This window comes from Oncorhynchus mykiss, chromosome 21, assembly GCF_057628025.1.
Source record: "Oncorhynchus mykiss isolate SJ-2025 chromosome 21, ASM5762802v1, whole genome shotgun sequence".
In the NCBI taxonomy this organism is placed as follows: Eukaryota; Metazoa; Chordata; class Actinopteri; order Salmoniformes; family Salmonidae; genus Oncorhynchus; species Oncorhynchus mykiss.
Window position 1 is genome coordinate 58,047,501 of NC_143042.1, and position 15,938 is coordinate 58,063,438.

Genomic DNA, 15,938 nt, shown 5'->3' on the forward strand with positions numbered 1-15,938 from the left:
ACTGTTACTAGAACTACTGTTACTAGAACTACTATTATACTACTAACTACTACTATTATACCATTACTATACCTACTACTATACTACTGTTACTATAACTACTACTATACTACTAACTACTACTATTCTACCATTACTATACCTACTACTAACTACTGTTACTATAACTACTACTATACTACCAGCTGCTGTTACTAGAACTACTGTTATACTACTAACTACTACTATTCTACCATTACTATACCTACTACTATACTACTGTTACTATAACTACTACTATACTACTATTACTATAACTACTACTATACTACTACTAATACTACTACTATACTACTCACTACTGTTACTAGAACTACTGTTACTATAACTACTATTATACTACTAACTACTACTATTCTACCATTACTATACCTACTACTAACTACTGTTACTATAACTACTACTATACTACTAACTACTGTTACTAGAACTACTGTTACTATAACTACTATTATACTACTAACTACTACTATTCTACCATTACTATACCTACTACTATACTACTAACTACTGTTACTAGAACTACTGTTACTAGAACTACTATTATACTACTAACTACTACTATTCTACCATTACTATACCTACTACTATACTACTGTTACTATAACTACTACTATACTACTAGCTGCTGTTACTAGAACTACTGTTATACTACTAACTACTACTATTCTACCATTACTATACCTACTACTATACTACTGTTACTATAACTACTACTATACTACTAACTACTGTTACTATAACTACTACTATACTACTATTACTATAACTACTACTATACTACTAACTACTGTTACTAGAACTACTGTTACTAGAACTACTATTATACTACTAACTACTACTATTCTACCATTACTATACCTACTACTATACTACTGTTACTATAACTACTACTATACTACTAGCTGCTGTTACTAGAACTACTGTTATACTACTAACTACTACTATTCTACCATTACTATACCTACTACTATACTACTGTTACTATAACTACTACTATACTACTAACTACTGTTACTATAACTACTACTATACTACTAACTACTATTACTATAACTACTACTATACTACTAACTACTGTTACTATAACTACTATTATACTACTAACTACTACTATTCTACCATTACTATACCTACTACTATACTACTAACTACTGTTACTAGAACTACTGTTACTAGAACTACTATTATACTACTAACTACTACTATTCTACCATTACTATACCTACTACTATACTACTGTTACTATAACTACTACTATACTACTAGCTGCTGTTACTAGAACTACTGTTATACTACTAACTACTACTATTCTACCATTACTATACCTACTACTATACTACTGTTACTATAACTACTACTATACTACTAACTACTGTTACTATAACTACTACTATACTACTATTACTATAACTACTACTATACTACTAACTACTGTTACTAGAACTACTGTTACTAGAACTACTATTATACTACTAACTACTACTATTCTACCATTACTATACCTACTACTATACTACTGTTACTATAACTACTACTATACTACTAACTACTACTATTCTACCATTACTATACCTACTACTAACTACTGTTACTATAACTACTACTATACTACCAGCTGCTGTTACTAGAACTACTGTTATACTACTAACTACTACTATTCTACCATTACTATACCTACTACTAACTACTGTTACTATAACTACTACTATACTAATGTTACTATAACTACTACTATACTACTACTAATACTACTACTATACTACTCACTACTGTTACTAGAACTACTGTTACTATAACTACTATTATACTACTAACTACTACTATTCTACCATTACTATACCTACTACTAACTACTGTTACTATAACTACTACTATACTACTAACTACTGTTACTAGAACTACTGTTACTATAACTACTATTATACTACTAACTACTACTATTCTACCATTACTATACCTACTACTATACTACTAACTACTGTTACTAGAACTACTGTTACTAGAACTACTATTATACTACTAACTACTACTATTCTACCATTACTATACCTACTACTATACTACTGTTACTATAACTACTACTATACTACTAGCTGCTGTTACTAGAACTACTGTTATACTACTAACTACTACTATTCTACCATTACTATACCCACTACTATACTACTGTTACTATAACTACTACTATACTACTAGCTGCTGTTACTATAACTACTACTATACTACTATTACTATAACTACTACTATACTACTAACTACTGTTACTATAACTACTACTATACTACTATTACTATAACTACTACTATACTACTAACTACTGTTACTAGAACTACTGTTACTAGAACTACTATTATACTACTAACTACTACTATTCTACCATTACTATACCTACTACTATACTACTGTTACTATAACTACTACTATACTACTAACTACTACTATTCTACCATTACTATACCTACTACTAACTACTGTTACTATAACTACTACTATACTACTAGCTGCTGTTACTAGAACTACTGTTACTAGAACTACTATTATACTACTAACTACTACTATTCTACCATTACTATACCTACTACTAACTACTGTTACTATAACTACTACTATACTACTAACTACTACTATTCTACCATTACTATACCTACTACTAACTACTGTTACTATAACTACTACTATACTACTATTACTATAACTACTACTATACTACTAACTACTACTATTCTACCATTACTATACCTACTACTATACTACTGTTACTAGAACTACTATTATACTACTAACTACTACTATTCTACCATTACTATACCTACTACTATACTACTAACTACTGTTACTAGAACTACTGTTACTAGAACTACTATTATACTACTAACTACTACTATTCTACCATTACTATACCTACTACTATACTACTGTTACTATAACTACTACTATACTACTAGCTGCTGTTACTAGAACTACTGTTATACTACTAACTACTACTATTCTACCATTACTATACCTACTACTATACTACTGTTACTATAACTACTACTATACTACTAGCTGCTGTTACTAGAACTACTGTTATACTACTAACTACTACTATTCTACCATTACTACTACTACTACTATACTACTGTTACTATAACTACTACTATACTACTAGCTGCTGTTACTATAACTACTACTATACTACTATTACTATAACTACTACTATACTACTAACTACTGTTACTAGAACTACTGTTACTAGAACTACTATTATACTACTAACTACTACTATTCTACCATTACTATACCTACTACTATACTACTGTTACTATAACTACTACTATACTACTAACGGTTACTATAACTACTGTTACTATAACTACTACTATACTACTAACGGTTACTATAACTACTGTTACTATAACTACTACTATACTACCAACGGTTACTATAACTACTGTTACTATAACTACTACTATACTACCAACGGTTACTATAACTACTGTTACTATAACTACTGTTACGATACCTACTACTATACTATTACTATACTACTGTTACGATACCTACTGTTACTATAACTACTACTACTATGCTACTGTTACTATAACTACTGTTATGATACCTACTACTATACTATTACTATACTACTGTTACTATAACTACTACTATACTACGAACTACTGTTACTATACCTACTGTTACTATAACTACTACTACTATGCTACTGTTACTATAACTACTGTTACTATAACTACTACTATATTGGAGATCAGGGCCAGGCTAGCTGTGATATGCAACATTCCGCTGAACCCTGATCAGACACCAATGTAGACACGCAACACACACACACACACACACATTGTTTACAGTTACACACACACGCATCATGTGTAGAAGAGGGGTACTCACCCCTGGTTGATAGCTCTACCTTGCTCTCTCTCTACTTCTCTAACTCCCTCTCTCAATTCATCTACCTCTATCTCTCTACCTCCCTCTCTCCACCTCTCTCTCTCTACCTCGCTCTCTATTGCTCTCTCTCTCTACCTCGCTCTCTCTCTACTTCTCGAACTCCCTCTCTCAATCCCTCTACCTCTCTACACATCTCTCTCTCTCTCTCTCTACCTCGCTCTCTCTCTCTACCTCTCAATCCCTCTCTCCACCTCTCTCTACCTCGCTCTCTCTATTGCTCTCTCTCTCTACCTCGCTCTCTCTATTGCTCTCTCTCTCTCTACTTCTCTAACTCCCTCTCTCAATCCCTCTACCTCTCTCTCTCTACAAATCTCTCTCTCTCTCTACCTCTACCTCTCTCTACCTCTCAATCCCTCTACCTCTCTCTCTCTCTCTACAGTACCTCTCTCCTCGTCTTCTCACCTTCTCGTCTTCTCTCAGCGTGTAAAGTCCAATCTCTCTTCCAACTGTCACCAAAACCACTCATACCTGCGTCCCCTCCTCACCCTCTCTCCAAACTACAGCCCCTCCCATATCTGCAGTCCTGGCAGTTGATTGGTAATGAGACACAACCTCCCTGTTTAGAGGCGTGGTTAAAACTCATGTGTTCTGCAAAGAGAGAGCCATGTGTTTAGATGTCAGTAAAGAGTATAGAGGTGATGACAGAGTGACCTCCACCAGACAGGACATTGACAGTAGAGTATAGAGGTGATGACAGAGTGACCTCCACCAGACAGGACATTGACAGTAGAGTATAGAGGTGATGACAGAGTGACCTCCACCAGACAGGACATTGACAGTAGAGTATAGAGGTGATGACAGAGTGACCTCCACCAGACAGGACATTGACAGTAGAGTATAGAGGTGATGACAGAGTGACCTCCACCAGACAGGACATTGAGAGTAAAGTGTTGAGTATAGTGTTGTGTTTATAGTTTTGTTCAGTGTACATGATATTAATATGAAATTGTCTTTTATTTCACAAAATGTAAGGTCCCACAGGCTGTCCCAACACAATGACATGAACGTGTATTCCAACAGTGTAAAAGGCTCCCAGTTGACTCTAAAAAGTTGTATTCTATACCCATTGGAAGATAAATAAGTTATTGTGTTTGATAAGATTAGACTTTCTTAAGGAACCCTATTTAAATTTTACGGGTCCCCGACCCCCGAATTGGGAATCACTGTATCACTAACCTCACTTCCTGCTTGCTTCAATGCTTCCTCTCTCTGTGTAGAACCTCTCCCTGCTTGCTTCCTCTCTCTGTGTAGAACATCTCTCCCTGCTTGCTTCAATGCTCCCTCTCTCTGTGTAGAACCCCTCTCCCTGCTTGCTTCAATGCTCCCTCTCTCTGTGTAGAACCTCTCTCCCTGCTTGCTTCAATGCCTCCTCTCTCTGTGTAGAACCTCTCTCCCTGCTTGCTTCAATGCCTCCTCTCCCTGTGTAGAACCTCTCTCCCTGCTAGCTTCAATGCTCCCTCTCTCTGTGTAGAACCTCTCTCCCTGCTTGCTTCAATGTTCCCTCTCTCTGTGTAGAACCTCTCTCCCTGCTTGCTTCAATGCTCCCTCTCTCTGTGTAGAACCCCTCTCCCTGCTTGCTTCAATGCTCCCTCTCTCTGTGTAGAACCTCTCTCCCTGCTTGCTTCAATGCCTCCTCTCTCTGTGTAAAACCTCTCTCCCTGCTTGCTTCAATGCCTCCTCTCCCTGTGTATCTCCTTCATTGCATCCTGACTCACCACTGTCTCACTACTCCCTGCACAGAAAGGGTATTTCATTATGAAAACAGAGTAGACCATCTATTGACTATAGCTATCTTAATTTCAGTCAACTGGTCCTGCTGAGATCATGCGCCGTCCAACGTTAGCTTCTATCTTCATCCGTCTAGCCATAGAGAGCTTCCTGGCTAATAGCCAGAGCCCTTGAGCTACCTAGTTAGCTAGACATCTGAATGAAATATCAGCGACTATTTACCAGTGGGTTGTTGTTCGGGGATGTCTGTTGACATGGCAGAGATTCCCGTTGGACAGAGTGGTGAGTGAAGGTACTGCTAACAAGGCCAATCTGTGTGAGCAGCCCAACATAACGAACGAGGCCAATCTGTGTGAGCAGCCCAACATAACGAACGAGGCCAATCTGTGGGAGCAGCCCAACATAACGAACAAAGCCAATCTGTGTGAGCAGCCCAACATAACGAACGAGGCCAATCTGTGGGAGCAGCCCAACATAACGAACAAGGCCAATCTGTGGGAGCAGCCCAACATAACGAACAAGGCCAATCTGTGGGAGCAGCCCAAAATAATGAACAAGGCCAATCTGTGGGAGCAGCCCAACATAACGAACAAGGCCAATCTGTGGGAGCAGCCCAACATTACGAACAAGGCCAATCTGTGGGAGCAGCCCAACATAACAAACATACATTTGCGATTAGAATTCAGGAAGCCTTCTGAGAGTTGATCAACACTGGGAACGCAATAATAATAATAATAATAATAATAATAATAATAATAATAATAATAATAACTACATTCAAAGGTGAGTAAACTCTATTTCACAAATAAAAAGGTGAGTAAACTCTATTTCACAAATAAAAAGGTGAGTAAACGGCACTTAGGTGCGTTTAACCTCCACTACATCCCTCGTCAGGTCTGGCAAAACCCATTCATGAACATCAATATCCTGCCAGGCAGAATGAAATCTACATGCCTGGCCTTTTGGTTATCGACGTGGCCTTTTAGCTATCGATGTGATGTTTGGCGGCACCTAATCAGTCAGTTTTGGACCTGCCTGGCGGAGTGGGTGGAATGAGCGACCTCGCCTGGCAACCAGAACACAGAACGTGAGGAAATAAAACAGGGTAGAATTCAAGACCAATACATTTTTCTAATATTTTTCATAAACATATTTGATCATTTTCTGTTCTCCTTTCATTTTAATTCAACTACGTTTCAAGTACCAACTTGAGAAAACGTCAGATTTTCAGAGTGCCAAATTCAAGTACTTTAAGCACCTCAAGAACCTTGTGACCCTGTATACTACTTGACCAAAGTTCACCTCCACTTCTATAGTCTCCAGCGGTCTCAGTAGAACCGATGGGCCAGGTGTGTGTGTATGTTTGGTCCTCCTACTGCTGTCTGTCTGTTTAGACAGAATGTAAGGCAGAGATGAGAAGCAAAAACACGCAGGAAAAATGAAAACATTTATTAACAACAGATCAACATTTGATTACATTACATTACAACAGTTTCCCTCTCTCCATGTCTGTATCCCACTCTCAGTCCCTCTCTCCCTCCCCTAGCTCTGTCCCTCCCTCTCGCTCCCCAAGTCCCTTGCTCTCCTTCAGTCCCTCGCTGGCTCCCTCAGTACCTCGCTCCCTCCCTCAGTCTCTCTCTCGCTCCCTCCCTCAGTCTCTCTCTCGCTCCCTCAGTCTACCTCGCTCCCTCCCTCAGTCCCTCGCTCGCTCCCTCAGTCTACCTTGCTCCCTCAGTCTACCTCGCTCGCTCCCTCAGTCCCTCGCTCGCTCCCTCAGTCTACCTCGCTCCCTCCCTGTCTATCTCTCGCTCCCTCCCTCAGTCTCTCTCTCCCTCCCTCAGTCTACCTCGCTCCCTCCCTGTCTATCTCTCGCTCCCTCCCTCAGTCTCTCTCTCCCTCCCTCAGTCTACCTCGCTCCCTCCCTCAGTCCCTCTCTCGCTCCCTCAGTCTACCTTGCTCCCTCAGTCTACCTCGCTCGCTCCCTCAGTCCCTCGCTCGCTCCCTCAGTCTACCTCGCTCCCTCCCTGTCTATCTCTCGCTCCCTCCCTCAGTCTCTCTCTCCCTCCCTCAGTCTTCCTCGCTCCCTCCCTCAGTCCCTCGCTCGCTCCCTCAGTCTACCTTGCTCCCTCAGTCTACCTCGCTCGCTCCCTCAGTCCCTCGCTCGCTCCCTCAGTCTACCTCGCTCCCTCCCTGTCTATCTCTCGCTCCCTCCCTCAGTCTCTCTCTCCCTCCCTCAGTCTACCTCGCTCCCTCCCTGTCTATCTCTCGCTCCCTCCCTCAGTCTCTCTCTCCCTCGCTCCCTCCCTGTCTATCTCTCGCTCCCTCCCTCAGTCTCTCTCTCCCTCCCTCAGTCTCCCTATCGCTCTCTCAGTCTCCCTATCGCTCTCTCAGTCTCCCTATCGCTCTCACAGACTCCCTATCACTCTCTCAGTCTCCCTATTGCTCTCTCAGTCCCGCTCTCTCTCCTCCAGGATGTGTGTACAGGTGAGTTGGAGAGGGGGGGGCATCCGAGTCACAAACTCTCTGTCTCCTCGGGTAAACCTCTTCAGCTGGGCAGAGTCTGCAAACATATACACACGTGGGTGAACTGAATGTGTGTATCTGAGAGGCCATGGAGTGCACACCCGTGTGCGTGTGTGTGAACTCACCCTCTCTGCGTGCAGCAGGTTTGTGTGAACGTGTGTGTAGTGTGCAGATGAGAGTTAGGGGGCGACACACGGTGCTGCTGCTACACACACAGGACAGGTACTGGAGGAGAGGGTCGTCAGCGTCCACATCACACACCTACACAAACATAACGTGTCATATAAGGTACAATGTGCCATTTCAGACTGAAGACATGTTATATAAGGGACAGGGTGCCATTTCAGACTGAAGGCATGTTATATAAGGGACAGGGTGCCATTTCAGACTCATAACATGTTATATAAGGGACAGGGTGCCATTTCAGACTGAAGACATGTTATATATGGGACAGGGTGCCATTTCAGACTGAAGACATGTTATATAAGGGACAGGGTGCCATTTCAGACTGAAGACATGTTATATAAGGGACAGGGTGCCATTTCAGACTGAAGACATGTTATATAAGGGACAGGGTGCCATTTCATACTGAAGACATGTTATATAAGGGACAGGGTGCCATTTCAGACTCATAACATGTTATATAAGGGACAGGGTGCCATTTAAGACTGAAGACATGTTATATAAGGGACAGGGTGCCATTTCAGACTGAAGACATGTTATATAAGGGACAGGGTGCCATTTCAGACTGAAGACATGTTATATAAGGGACAGGGTGCCATTTCAGACTGAAGGCATGTTATATAAGGGACAGGGTGCCATTTCAGACTGAAGACATGTTATATAAGGGACAGGGTGCCATTTCAGACTGAAGACATGTTATATAAGGGACAGGGTGCCATTTCAGACTGAAGGCATGTTATATAAGGGACAGGGTGCCATTTCAGACTGAAGACATGTTATACATGGGACAGGGTGGCATTTCAGACTCATAACATGTTATATAAGGGACAGGGTGCCATTTCAGACTGAAGACATGTTATATAAGGGACAGGGTGCCATTTCAGACTGAAGACATGCTATATAAGGGACAGGGTGCCATTTCAGACTCATAACATGTTATATAAGGGACAGGGTGCCATTTCAGACTGAAGACATGTTATATAAGGGACAGGGTGCCATTTCAGACTGAAGACATGTTATACATGGGACAGGGTGCCATTTCAGACTCATAACATGTTATATAAGGGACAGGGTGCCATTTCAGACTGAAGACATGTTATATAAGGGACAGGGTGCCATTTCAGACTGAAGACATGTTATATATGGGAAAGGGTGCCATTTCAGACTGAAGACATGTTATATAAGGGACAGGGTGCCATTTCAGACTGAAGGCATGTTATATAAGGGACAGGGTGCCATTTCAGACTCAAGACATGTTATATGAGGGACAGGGTGCCATTTCAGACTGAAGACATGTTATATAAGGGACAGGGTGCCATTTCAGACTGAAGACATGTTATATAAGGGACAGGGTGCCATTTCAGACTGAAGACATGTTATATATGGGACAGGGTGCCATTTCAGACTGAAGACATGTTATATATGGGACAGGGTGCCATTTCAGACTGAAGACATGTTATATATGGGACAGGGTGCCATTTCAGACTGAAGACATGTTATATAAGGGACAGGGTGCCATTTCAGACTGAAGACATGTTATATAAGGGACAGGGTGCCATTTCAGACTCATAACATGTTATATATGGGACAGGGTGCCATTTCAGACTGAAGACATGTTATATATGGGACAGGGTGCCATTTCAGACTCATAACATGTTATATATGGGACAGGGTGCCATTTCAGACTTAAGACATGTTATATAAGGGACAGGGTGCCATTTCAGACTGAAGACATGTTATATAAGGGACAGGGTGCCATTTCAGACTCATAACATGTTATATATGGGACAGGGTGCCATTTCAGACTGAAGACATGTTATATATGGGACAGGGTGCCATTTCAGACTGAAGACATGTTATATAAGGGACAGGGTGCCATTTCAGACTGAAGACATGTTATATAAGGGACAGGGTGCCATTTCAGACTCATAACATGTTATATATGGGACAGGGTGCCATTTCAGACTGAAGACATGTTATATATGGGACAGGGTGCCATTTCAGACTGAAGACATGTTATATAAGGGACAGGGTGCCATTTCAGACTGAAGACATGTTATATAAGGGACAGGGTGCCATTTCAGACTCAATAAAGTGCCCACAAGAAGGACATACAAAAAGTGATTGATTGATTAAGTGACCTTACCAGGCTCCGCCCCCGTGTGTAGACCCTGAGGTGACCTCTGACCCTCAGTGACCTCTGAAGCCCTTCCCACTGGGGCATGGCTAACCCCAGTAAACCGGAAATTACTGGACAGGAGAACCAAATATGGGCCTCTCCACTGCCATCCTCTACAGCTGCCCTGTACACACACACACACACACACACACACACACACGTGATTAACTCACACAAATATGCAAACACACACCCCAACACACACAATCAACTTGTTAACTCACTTGGCTTCGGCCTGAAACACAGCAGAGGTAGAATTACAGGGAGGCTGAGACCGAGTACACCTCTCCTATAAGTAAGAGAGAGAGTTAGCTGTGTGACCTAGTATAACCTTTCCGAAGACTCTGAACTCCTGATTACTAACCACACAAGACTGACACTGACTGTGTGTGTGTGTGTGTGTGTGTGTGTGCATGCGGTGTGTCTGTACCTGTGCGTATATACTGCCACACAGAGAACAAGTCCACTGCAGCTGCAGGTAGAGAACACACACCACATGACCTCTGACCCGGCCCAAAATGCACTGCTCTGCCCCTGCCAATGCCCACACACCCAAGAGGATCATGGGAGGAGGAGAGTCACATGACCTGGAGAGAGAGAGAGGGATAAGGAAGAGGAAAATGAGATAAGAGACTGTTATGATACAGAGAGATGAGACTGTTATAATACAGAGAGAAGAGACTGTTATAATACAGAGAGAAGAGACTGTTATGATACAGAGAGAAGAGACTGTTATGATACAGAGAGAAGAGACTGTTATGATACAGAGAGAAGAGACTGTTATGATACAGAGAGAAGAGACTGTTATAATACAGAGAGATGAGACTGTTATAATACAGAGAGAAGAGACTGTTATGATACAGAGAGAAGAGACTGTTACGATACAGAGAGAAGAGACTGTTATGATACAGAGAGAAGAGACTGTTACAATACAGAGAGAAGAGACTTATAATACAGAGAGAAGAGACTGTTATGATACAGAGAGAAGAGACTGTTATGATACAGAGAGAAGAGACTGTTACAATACAGAGAGAAGAGACTGTTACAATACAGAGAGAAGAGACTGTTATGATACAGAGAGAAGAGACTGTTATGATACAGAGAGAAGAGACTGTTATGATACAGAGAGAAGAGACTGTTATGATACAGAGAGAAGAGACTGTTATGATACAGAGAGAAGAGACTGTTATGATACAGAGAGAAGAGACTGTTATGATACAGAGAGAAGAGACTGTTATAATACAGAGAGAAGAGACCGTTATGATACAGAGAGAAGACACTGTTATGATACAGAGAGAAGAGACTTTTATAATACAGAGAGAAGAGACTGTTATAATACAGAGAGAAGAGACTGTTATGATACAGAGAGAAGAGACTGTCATGATACAGAGAGAAGAGACTGTTATGATACAGAGAGAAGAGACTGTTATAATACAGAGAGAAGAGACTGTTATAATACAGAGAGAAGAGACTGTTATAATACAGAGAGAAGAGACTGTTCTGATACAGAGAGAAGAGACTGTTCTGATACAGAGAGAAGAGACTGTTATAATACAGAGAGAAGAGACTGTTCTGATACAGAGAGAAGAGACTGTTCTGATACAGAGAGAAGAGACTGTTATGATACAGAGAGGAGAGACTGTTATGATACAGAGAGAAGAGACTGTTATGATACAGAGAGAAGAGACTGTTATGATACAGAGAGAAGAGACTGTTATGATACAGAGAGAAGAGACTGTTATGATACAGAGAGAAGAGACTGTTATGATACAGAGAGAAGAGACTGTTATGATACAGAGAGAAGAGACTGTTATGATGCTGTTATGATACAGAGAGAAGAGACTGTTATGATACAGAGAGAAGAGACTGTTATGATACAGAGAGAAGAGACTTATAATACAGAGAGAAGAGACTGTTATGATACAGAGAGAAGAGACTGTTATGATACAGAGAGAAGAGACTGTTATGATACAGAGAGAAGAGACTGTTATGATACAGAGAGAAGAGACTGTTATGATACAGAGAGAAGAGACTCTTATGATACAGAGAGAAGAGACTTATGATACAGAGAGAAGAGACTTATGATACAGAGAGAAGAGACTTATGATACAGAGAGAAGAGACTGTTATGATACAGAGAGAAGAGACTGTTACAGTGCCTTGCGAAAGTATTCGGCCCCCTTGAACTTTGCGACCTTTTGCCACATTTCAGGCTTCAAACATAAAGATATAAAACTGTATTTTTTTGTGAAGAATCAACAACAAGTGGGACACAATCATGAAGTGGAACGACATTTATTGGATATTTCAAACTTTTTTAACAAATCAAAAACTGAAAAATTGGGCGTGCAAAATTATTCAGCCCCTTTACTTTCAGTGCAGCAAACTCTCTCCAGAAGTTCAGTGAGGATCTCTGAATGATCCAATGTTGACCTAAATGACTAATGATGATAAATACAATCCACCTGTGTGTAATCAAGTCTCCGTATAAATGCACCTACACTGTGATAGTCTCAGAGGTCCGTTAAAAGCGCAGAGAGCATCATGAAGAACAAGGAACACACCAGGCAGATCCGAGATACTGTTGTGAAGAAGTTTAAAGCCGGATTTGGATACAAAAAGATTTCCCAAGCTTTAAACATCCCAAGGAGCACTGTGCAAGCGATACTATTGAAATGGAAGGAGTATCAGACCACTGCAAATCTACCAAGACCTGGCCGTCCCTCTAAACTTTCAGCTCATACAAGGAGAAGACTGATCAGAGATGCAGCCAAGAGGCCCATGATCACTCTAGATGAACTGCAGAGATCTACAGCTGAGGTGGGAGACTCTGTCCATAGGACAACAATCAGTCGTATATTGCACAAATCTGGCCTTTATGGAAGAGTGGCAAGAAGAAAGCCATTTCTTAAAGATATCCATAAAAAGTGTCGTTTAAAGTTTGCCACAAGCCACCTGGGAGACACACCAAACATGTGGAAGAAGGTGCTCTGGTCAGATGAAACCAAAATTGAACCTTTTGGCAACAATGCAAAACGTTATGTTTGGCGTAAAAGCAACACAGCTGAACACACCATCCCCACTGTCAAACATGGTGGTGGCAGCATCATGGTTTGGGCCTGCTTTTCTTCAGCAGGGACAGGGAAGATGGTTAAAATTGATGGGAAGATGGATGGAGCCAAATACAGGACCACTCTGCAAAAGACCTGAGACTGGGACGGAGATTTGTCTTCCAACAAGACAATGATCCAAAACATAAAGCAAAATCTACAATGGAATGGTTTAAAAATAAACATATCCAGGTGTTAGAATGGCCAAGTCAAAGTCCAGACCTGAATCCAATCGAGAATCTGTGGAAAGAACTGAAAACTGCTGTTCACAAATGCTCTCCATCCAACCTCACTGAGCTCGAGCTGTTTTGCAAGGAGGAATGGGAAAAAATTTCAGTCTCTCGATGTGCAAAACTGATAGAGGCATACCCCAAGCGACTTACAGCTGTAATCGCAGCAAAAGGTGGCGCTACAAAGTATTAACTTAAGGGGGCTGAATAATTTTGCACGCCCAATTTTTCAGTTTTTGATTTGTTAAAAAAGTTTGAAATATCCAATAAATGTCGTTCCACTTCATGATTGTGTCCCACTTGTTGATTCTTCACAAAAAAATACAGTTTTATATCTTTATGTTTGAAGCCTGAAATGTGGCAAAAGGTCGCAAAGTTTAAGGGGGCCGAATACTTTCGCAAGGCACTGTATGATACAGAGAGAAGAGACTGTTATAATACAGAGAGAAGAGACTGTTATGATACAGAGAGAAGAGACTGGAGGTCGAGTGAAAATCGGAGAGGAGGTAAAGTGAAGGAGGAGAGGAGGTAGAGTGAAGGAGGAGAAGAGGTAGAGTGAAGGAGGAGAGGAGGTAGAGTGAAGGAGGAGAAGAGGTAGAGTGAAGGAGGAGAGGAGGTAGAGTGAAGGAGGAGAAGAGGTAGAGTGAAGGAGGAGAGGAGGTAGAGTGAAGGAGGAGAAGAGGTAGAGTGAATGAGGAGGAGAGGAGGTAGAGTGAATGAGGAAAGGAGGTAGAGTGAATGAGGAGGAGAGGAATAGGAAGAGTGAATGAGGAGGAGAGGAGGAGGTAGAGTGAATGAGGAGGAGATGAGGTAGAGTGAAGGAGGAGGAGAGGAGGTAGAGTGAATGAGGAGGAGAGGAGGTAGAGTGAAGGAGGAGGAGAGGAGGTAGAGTGAAGGAGGAGGAGAGGTAGAGTGAATGAGGAGGAGAGGAGGTAGAGTGAAGGAGGAGGAGAGGAGGTAGAGTGAATGAGGAGAGGAGGTAGAGTGAATGAGGAGAGGAGGTAGAGTGAAGGAGGAGGAGAGGAGGAGGTAGAGTGAATGAGGAGGAGAGGAATAGGTAGAGTGAATGAGGAGGAGAGGAGGAGGTACAGTGAATGAGGAGGAGAGGAGGAGGTAGAGTGAATGAGGAGGAGAGGAGGAGGTAGAGTGAATGAGGAGGAGAGGAGGAGGTAGAGTGAATGAGGAGGAGAGGAGGAGGTAGAGTGAATGAGGAGGAGAGGAGGTAGAGTGAATGAGGAGGAGAGGAGGTAGAGTGAATGAGGAGGAGAGGAGGAGGTAGAGTGAATGAGGAGAGGAGGTAGAGTGAATGAGGAGGAGAGGAGGAGGTAGAGTGAATGAGGAGAGGAGGTAGAGTGAATGAGGAGGACAGGAGGATGTAGAGTGAATGAGGAGAAGAAGAGGAGGTAGAGTGAATGAGGAGGAGAGGAGGAGCTAGAGTGAATTAGGAGGAGAGGAGGAGCTAGAGTGAATGAGGAGGAGAGGAGGAGGTAGAGTGAATGAGGAGAGGAGGTAGAGTGAATGAGGAGGAGAGGAGGAGGTAGAGTGAATGAGGAGGAGAGGAGGAGGTAGAGTGAATGGGGAGAGGAGGTAGAGTGAATGAGGAGGAGAGGAGGTAGAGTGAATGAGGAGGAGAGGAGGTAGAGTGAATGAGGAGAGGAGGTAGAGTGAATGAGGAGGAGAGGAGGTAGAGTGAATGAGGAGGAGAGGAGGAGGTAGAGTGAAGGAGGAGGAGAGGAGGTAGAGTGAATGAGGAGGACAGGAGGATGTAGAGTGAATGAGGAGGAGAAGAGGTAGAGTGAAGGAGGAGGAGAGGAGGTAGAGTGAATGAGGAGGAGAGGAGGAGGTAGAGTGAAGGAGGAGGAGAGGAGGTAGAGTGAATGAGGAGGAGATGTGGAGGTAGAGTGAATGAGGAGAGGAGGTAGAGTGAATGAGGAGGAGAGGAGGTAGAGTGAATGAGGAGAGGAGGTAGAGTGAATGAGGAGGAGAGGAGGTAGAG

The 15,938-nt window shown here is 42.0% G+C and overlaps 2 protein-coding genes across 2 annotated transcripts in view; both read right to left on the reverse strand.

Moving 5' to 3' along the window:
- Positions 1 to 4,500, reverse strand: part of tfr2 (transferrin receptor 2) — an 80,877-nt gene extending 76,377 nt beyond the window's left edge. Inside the window, exon 1 of the mRNA XM_090213388.1 lies at positions 4,393 to 4,500. Within this exon, the coding sequence (XP_090069514.1) occupies positions 4,393 to 4,456 (64 nt within the window). The 5' untranslated portion in view covers positions 4,457 to 4,500. The remainder of the gene's footprint in view (positions 1 to 4,392) is intronic.
- A 3,319-nt stretch (positions 4,501 to 7,819) lies between these two features.
- The window catches only part of ctc1 (CST telomere replication complex component 1), a 65,455-nt gene continuing 57,336 nt past the window's right edge, over positions 7,820 to 15,938 (reverse strand). Inside the window, exons 18-22 of the mRNA XM_090214957.1 lie at positions 11,034 to 11,190; positions 10,828 to 10,892; positions 10,571 to 10,727; positions 8,367 to 8,502; positions 7,820 to 8,278 (exon numbers count right to left, since the gene is read on the reverse strand). Of these exons, the coding sequence (XP_090071083.1) occupies positions 8,166 to 8,278; positions 8,367 to 8,502; positions 10,571 to 10,727; positions 10,828 to 10,892; positions 11,034 to 11,190 (628 nt within the window). The 3' untranslated portion in view covers positions 7,820 to 8,165. The remainder of the gene's footprint in view (positions 8,279 to 8,366; positions 8,503 to 10,570; positions 10,728 to 10,827; positions 10,893 to 11,033; positions 11,191 to 15,938) is intronic.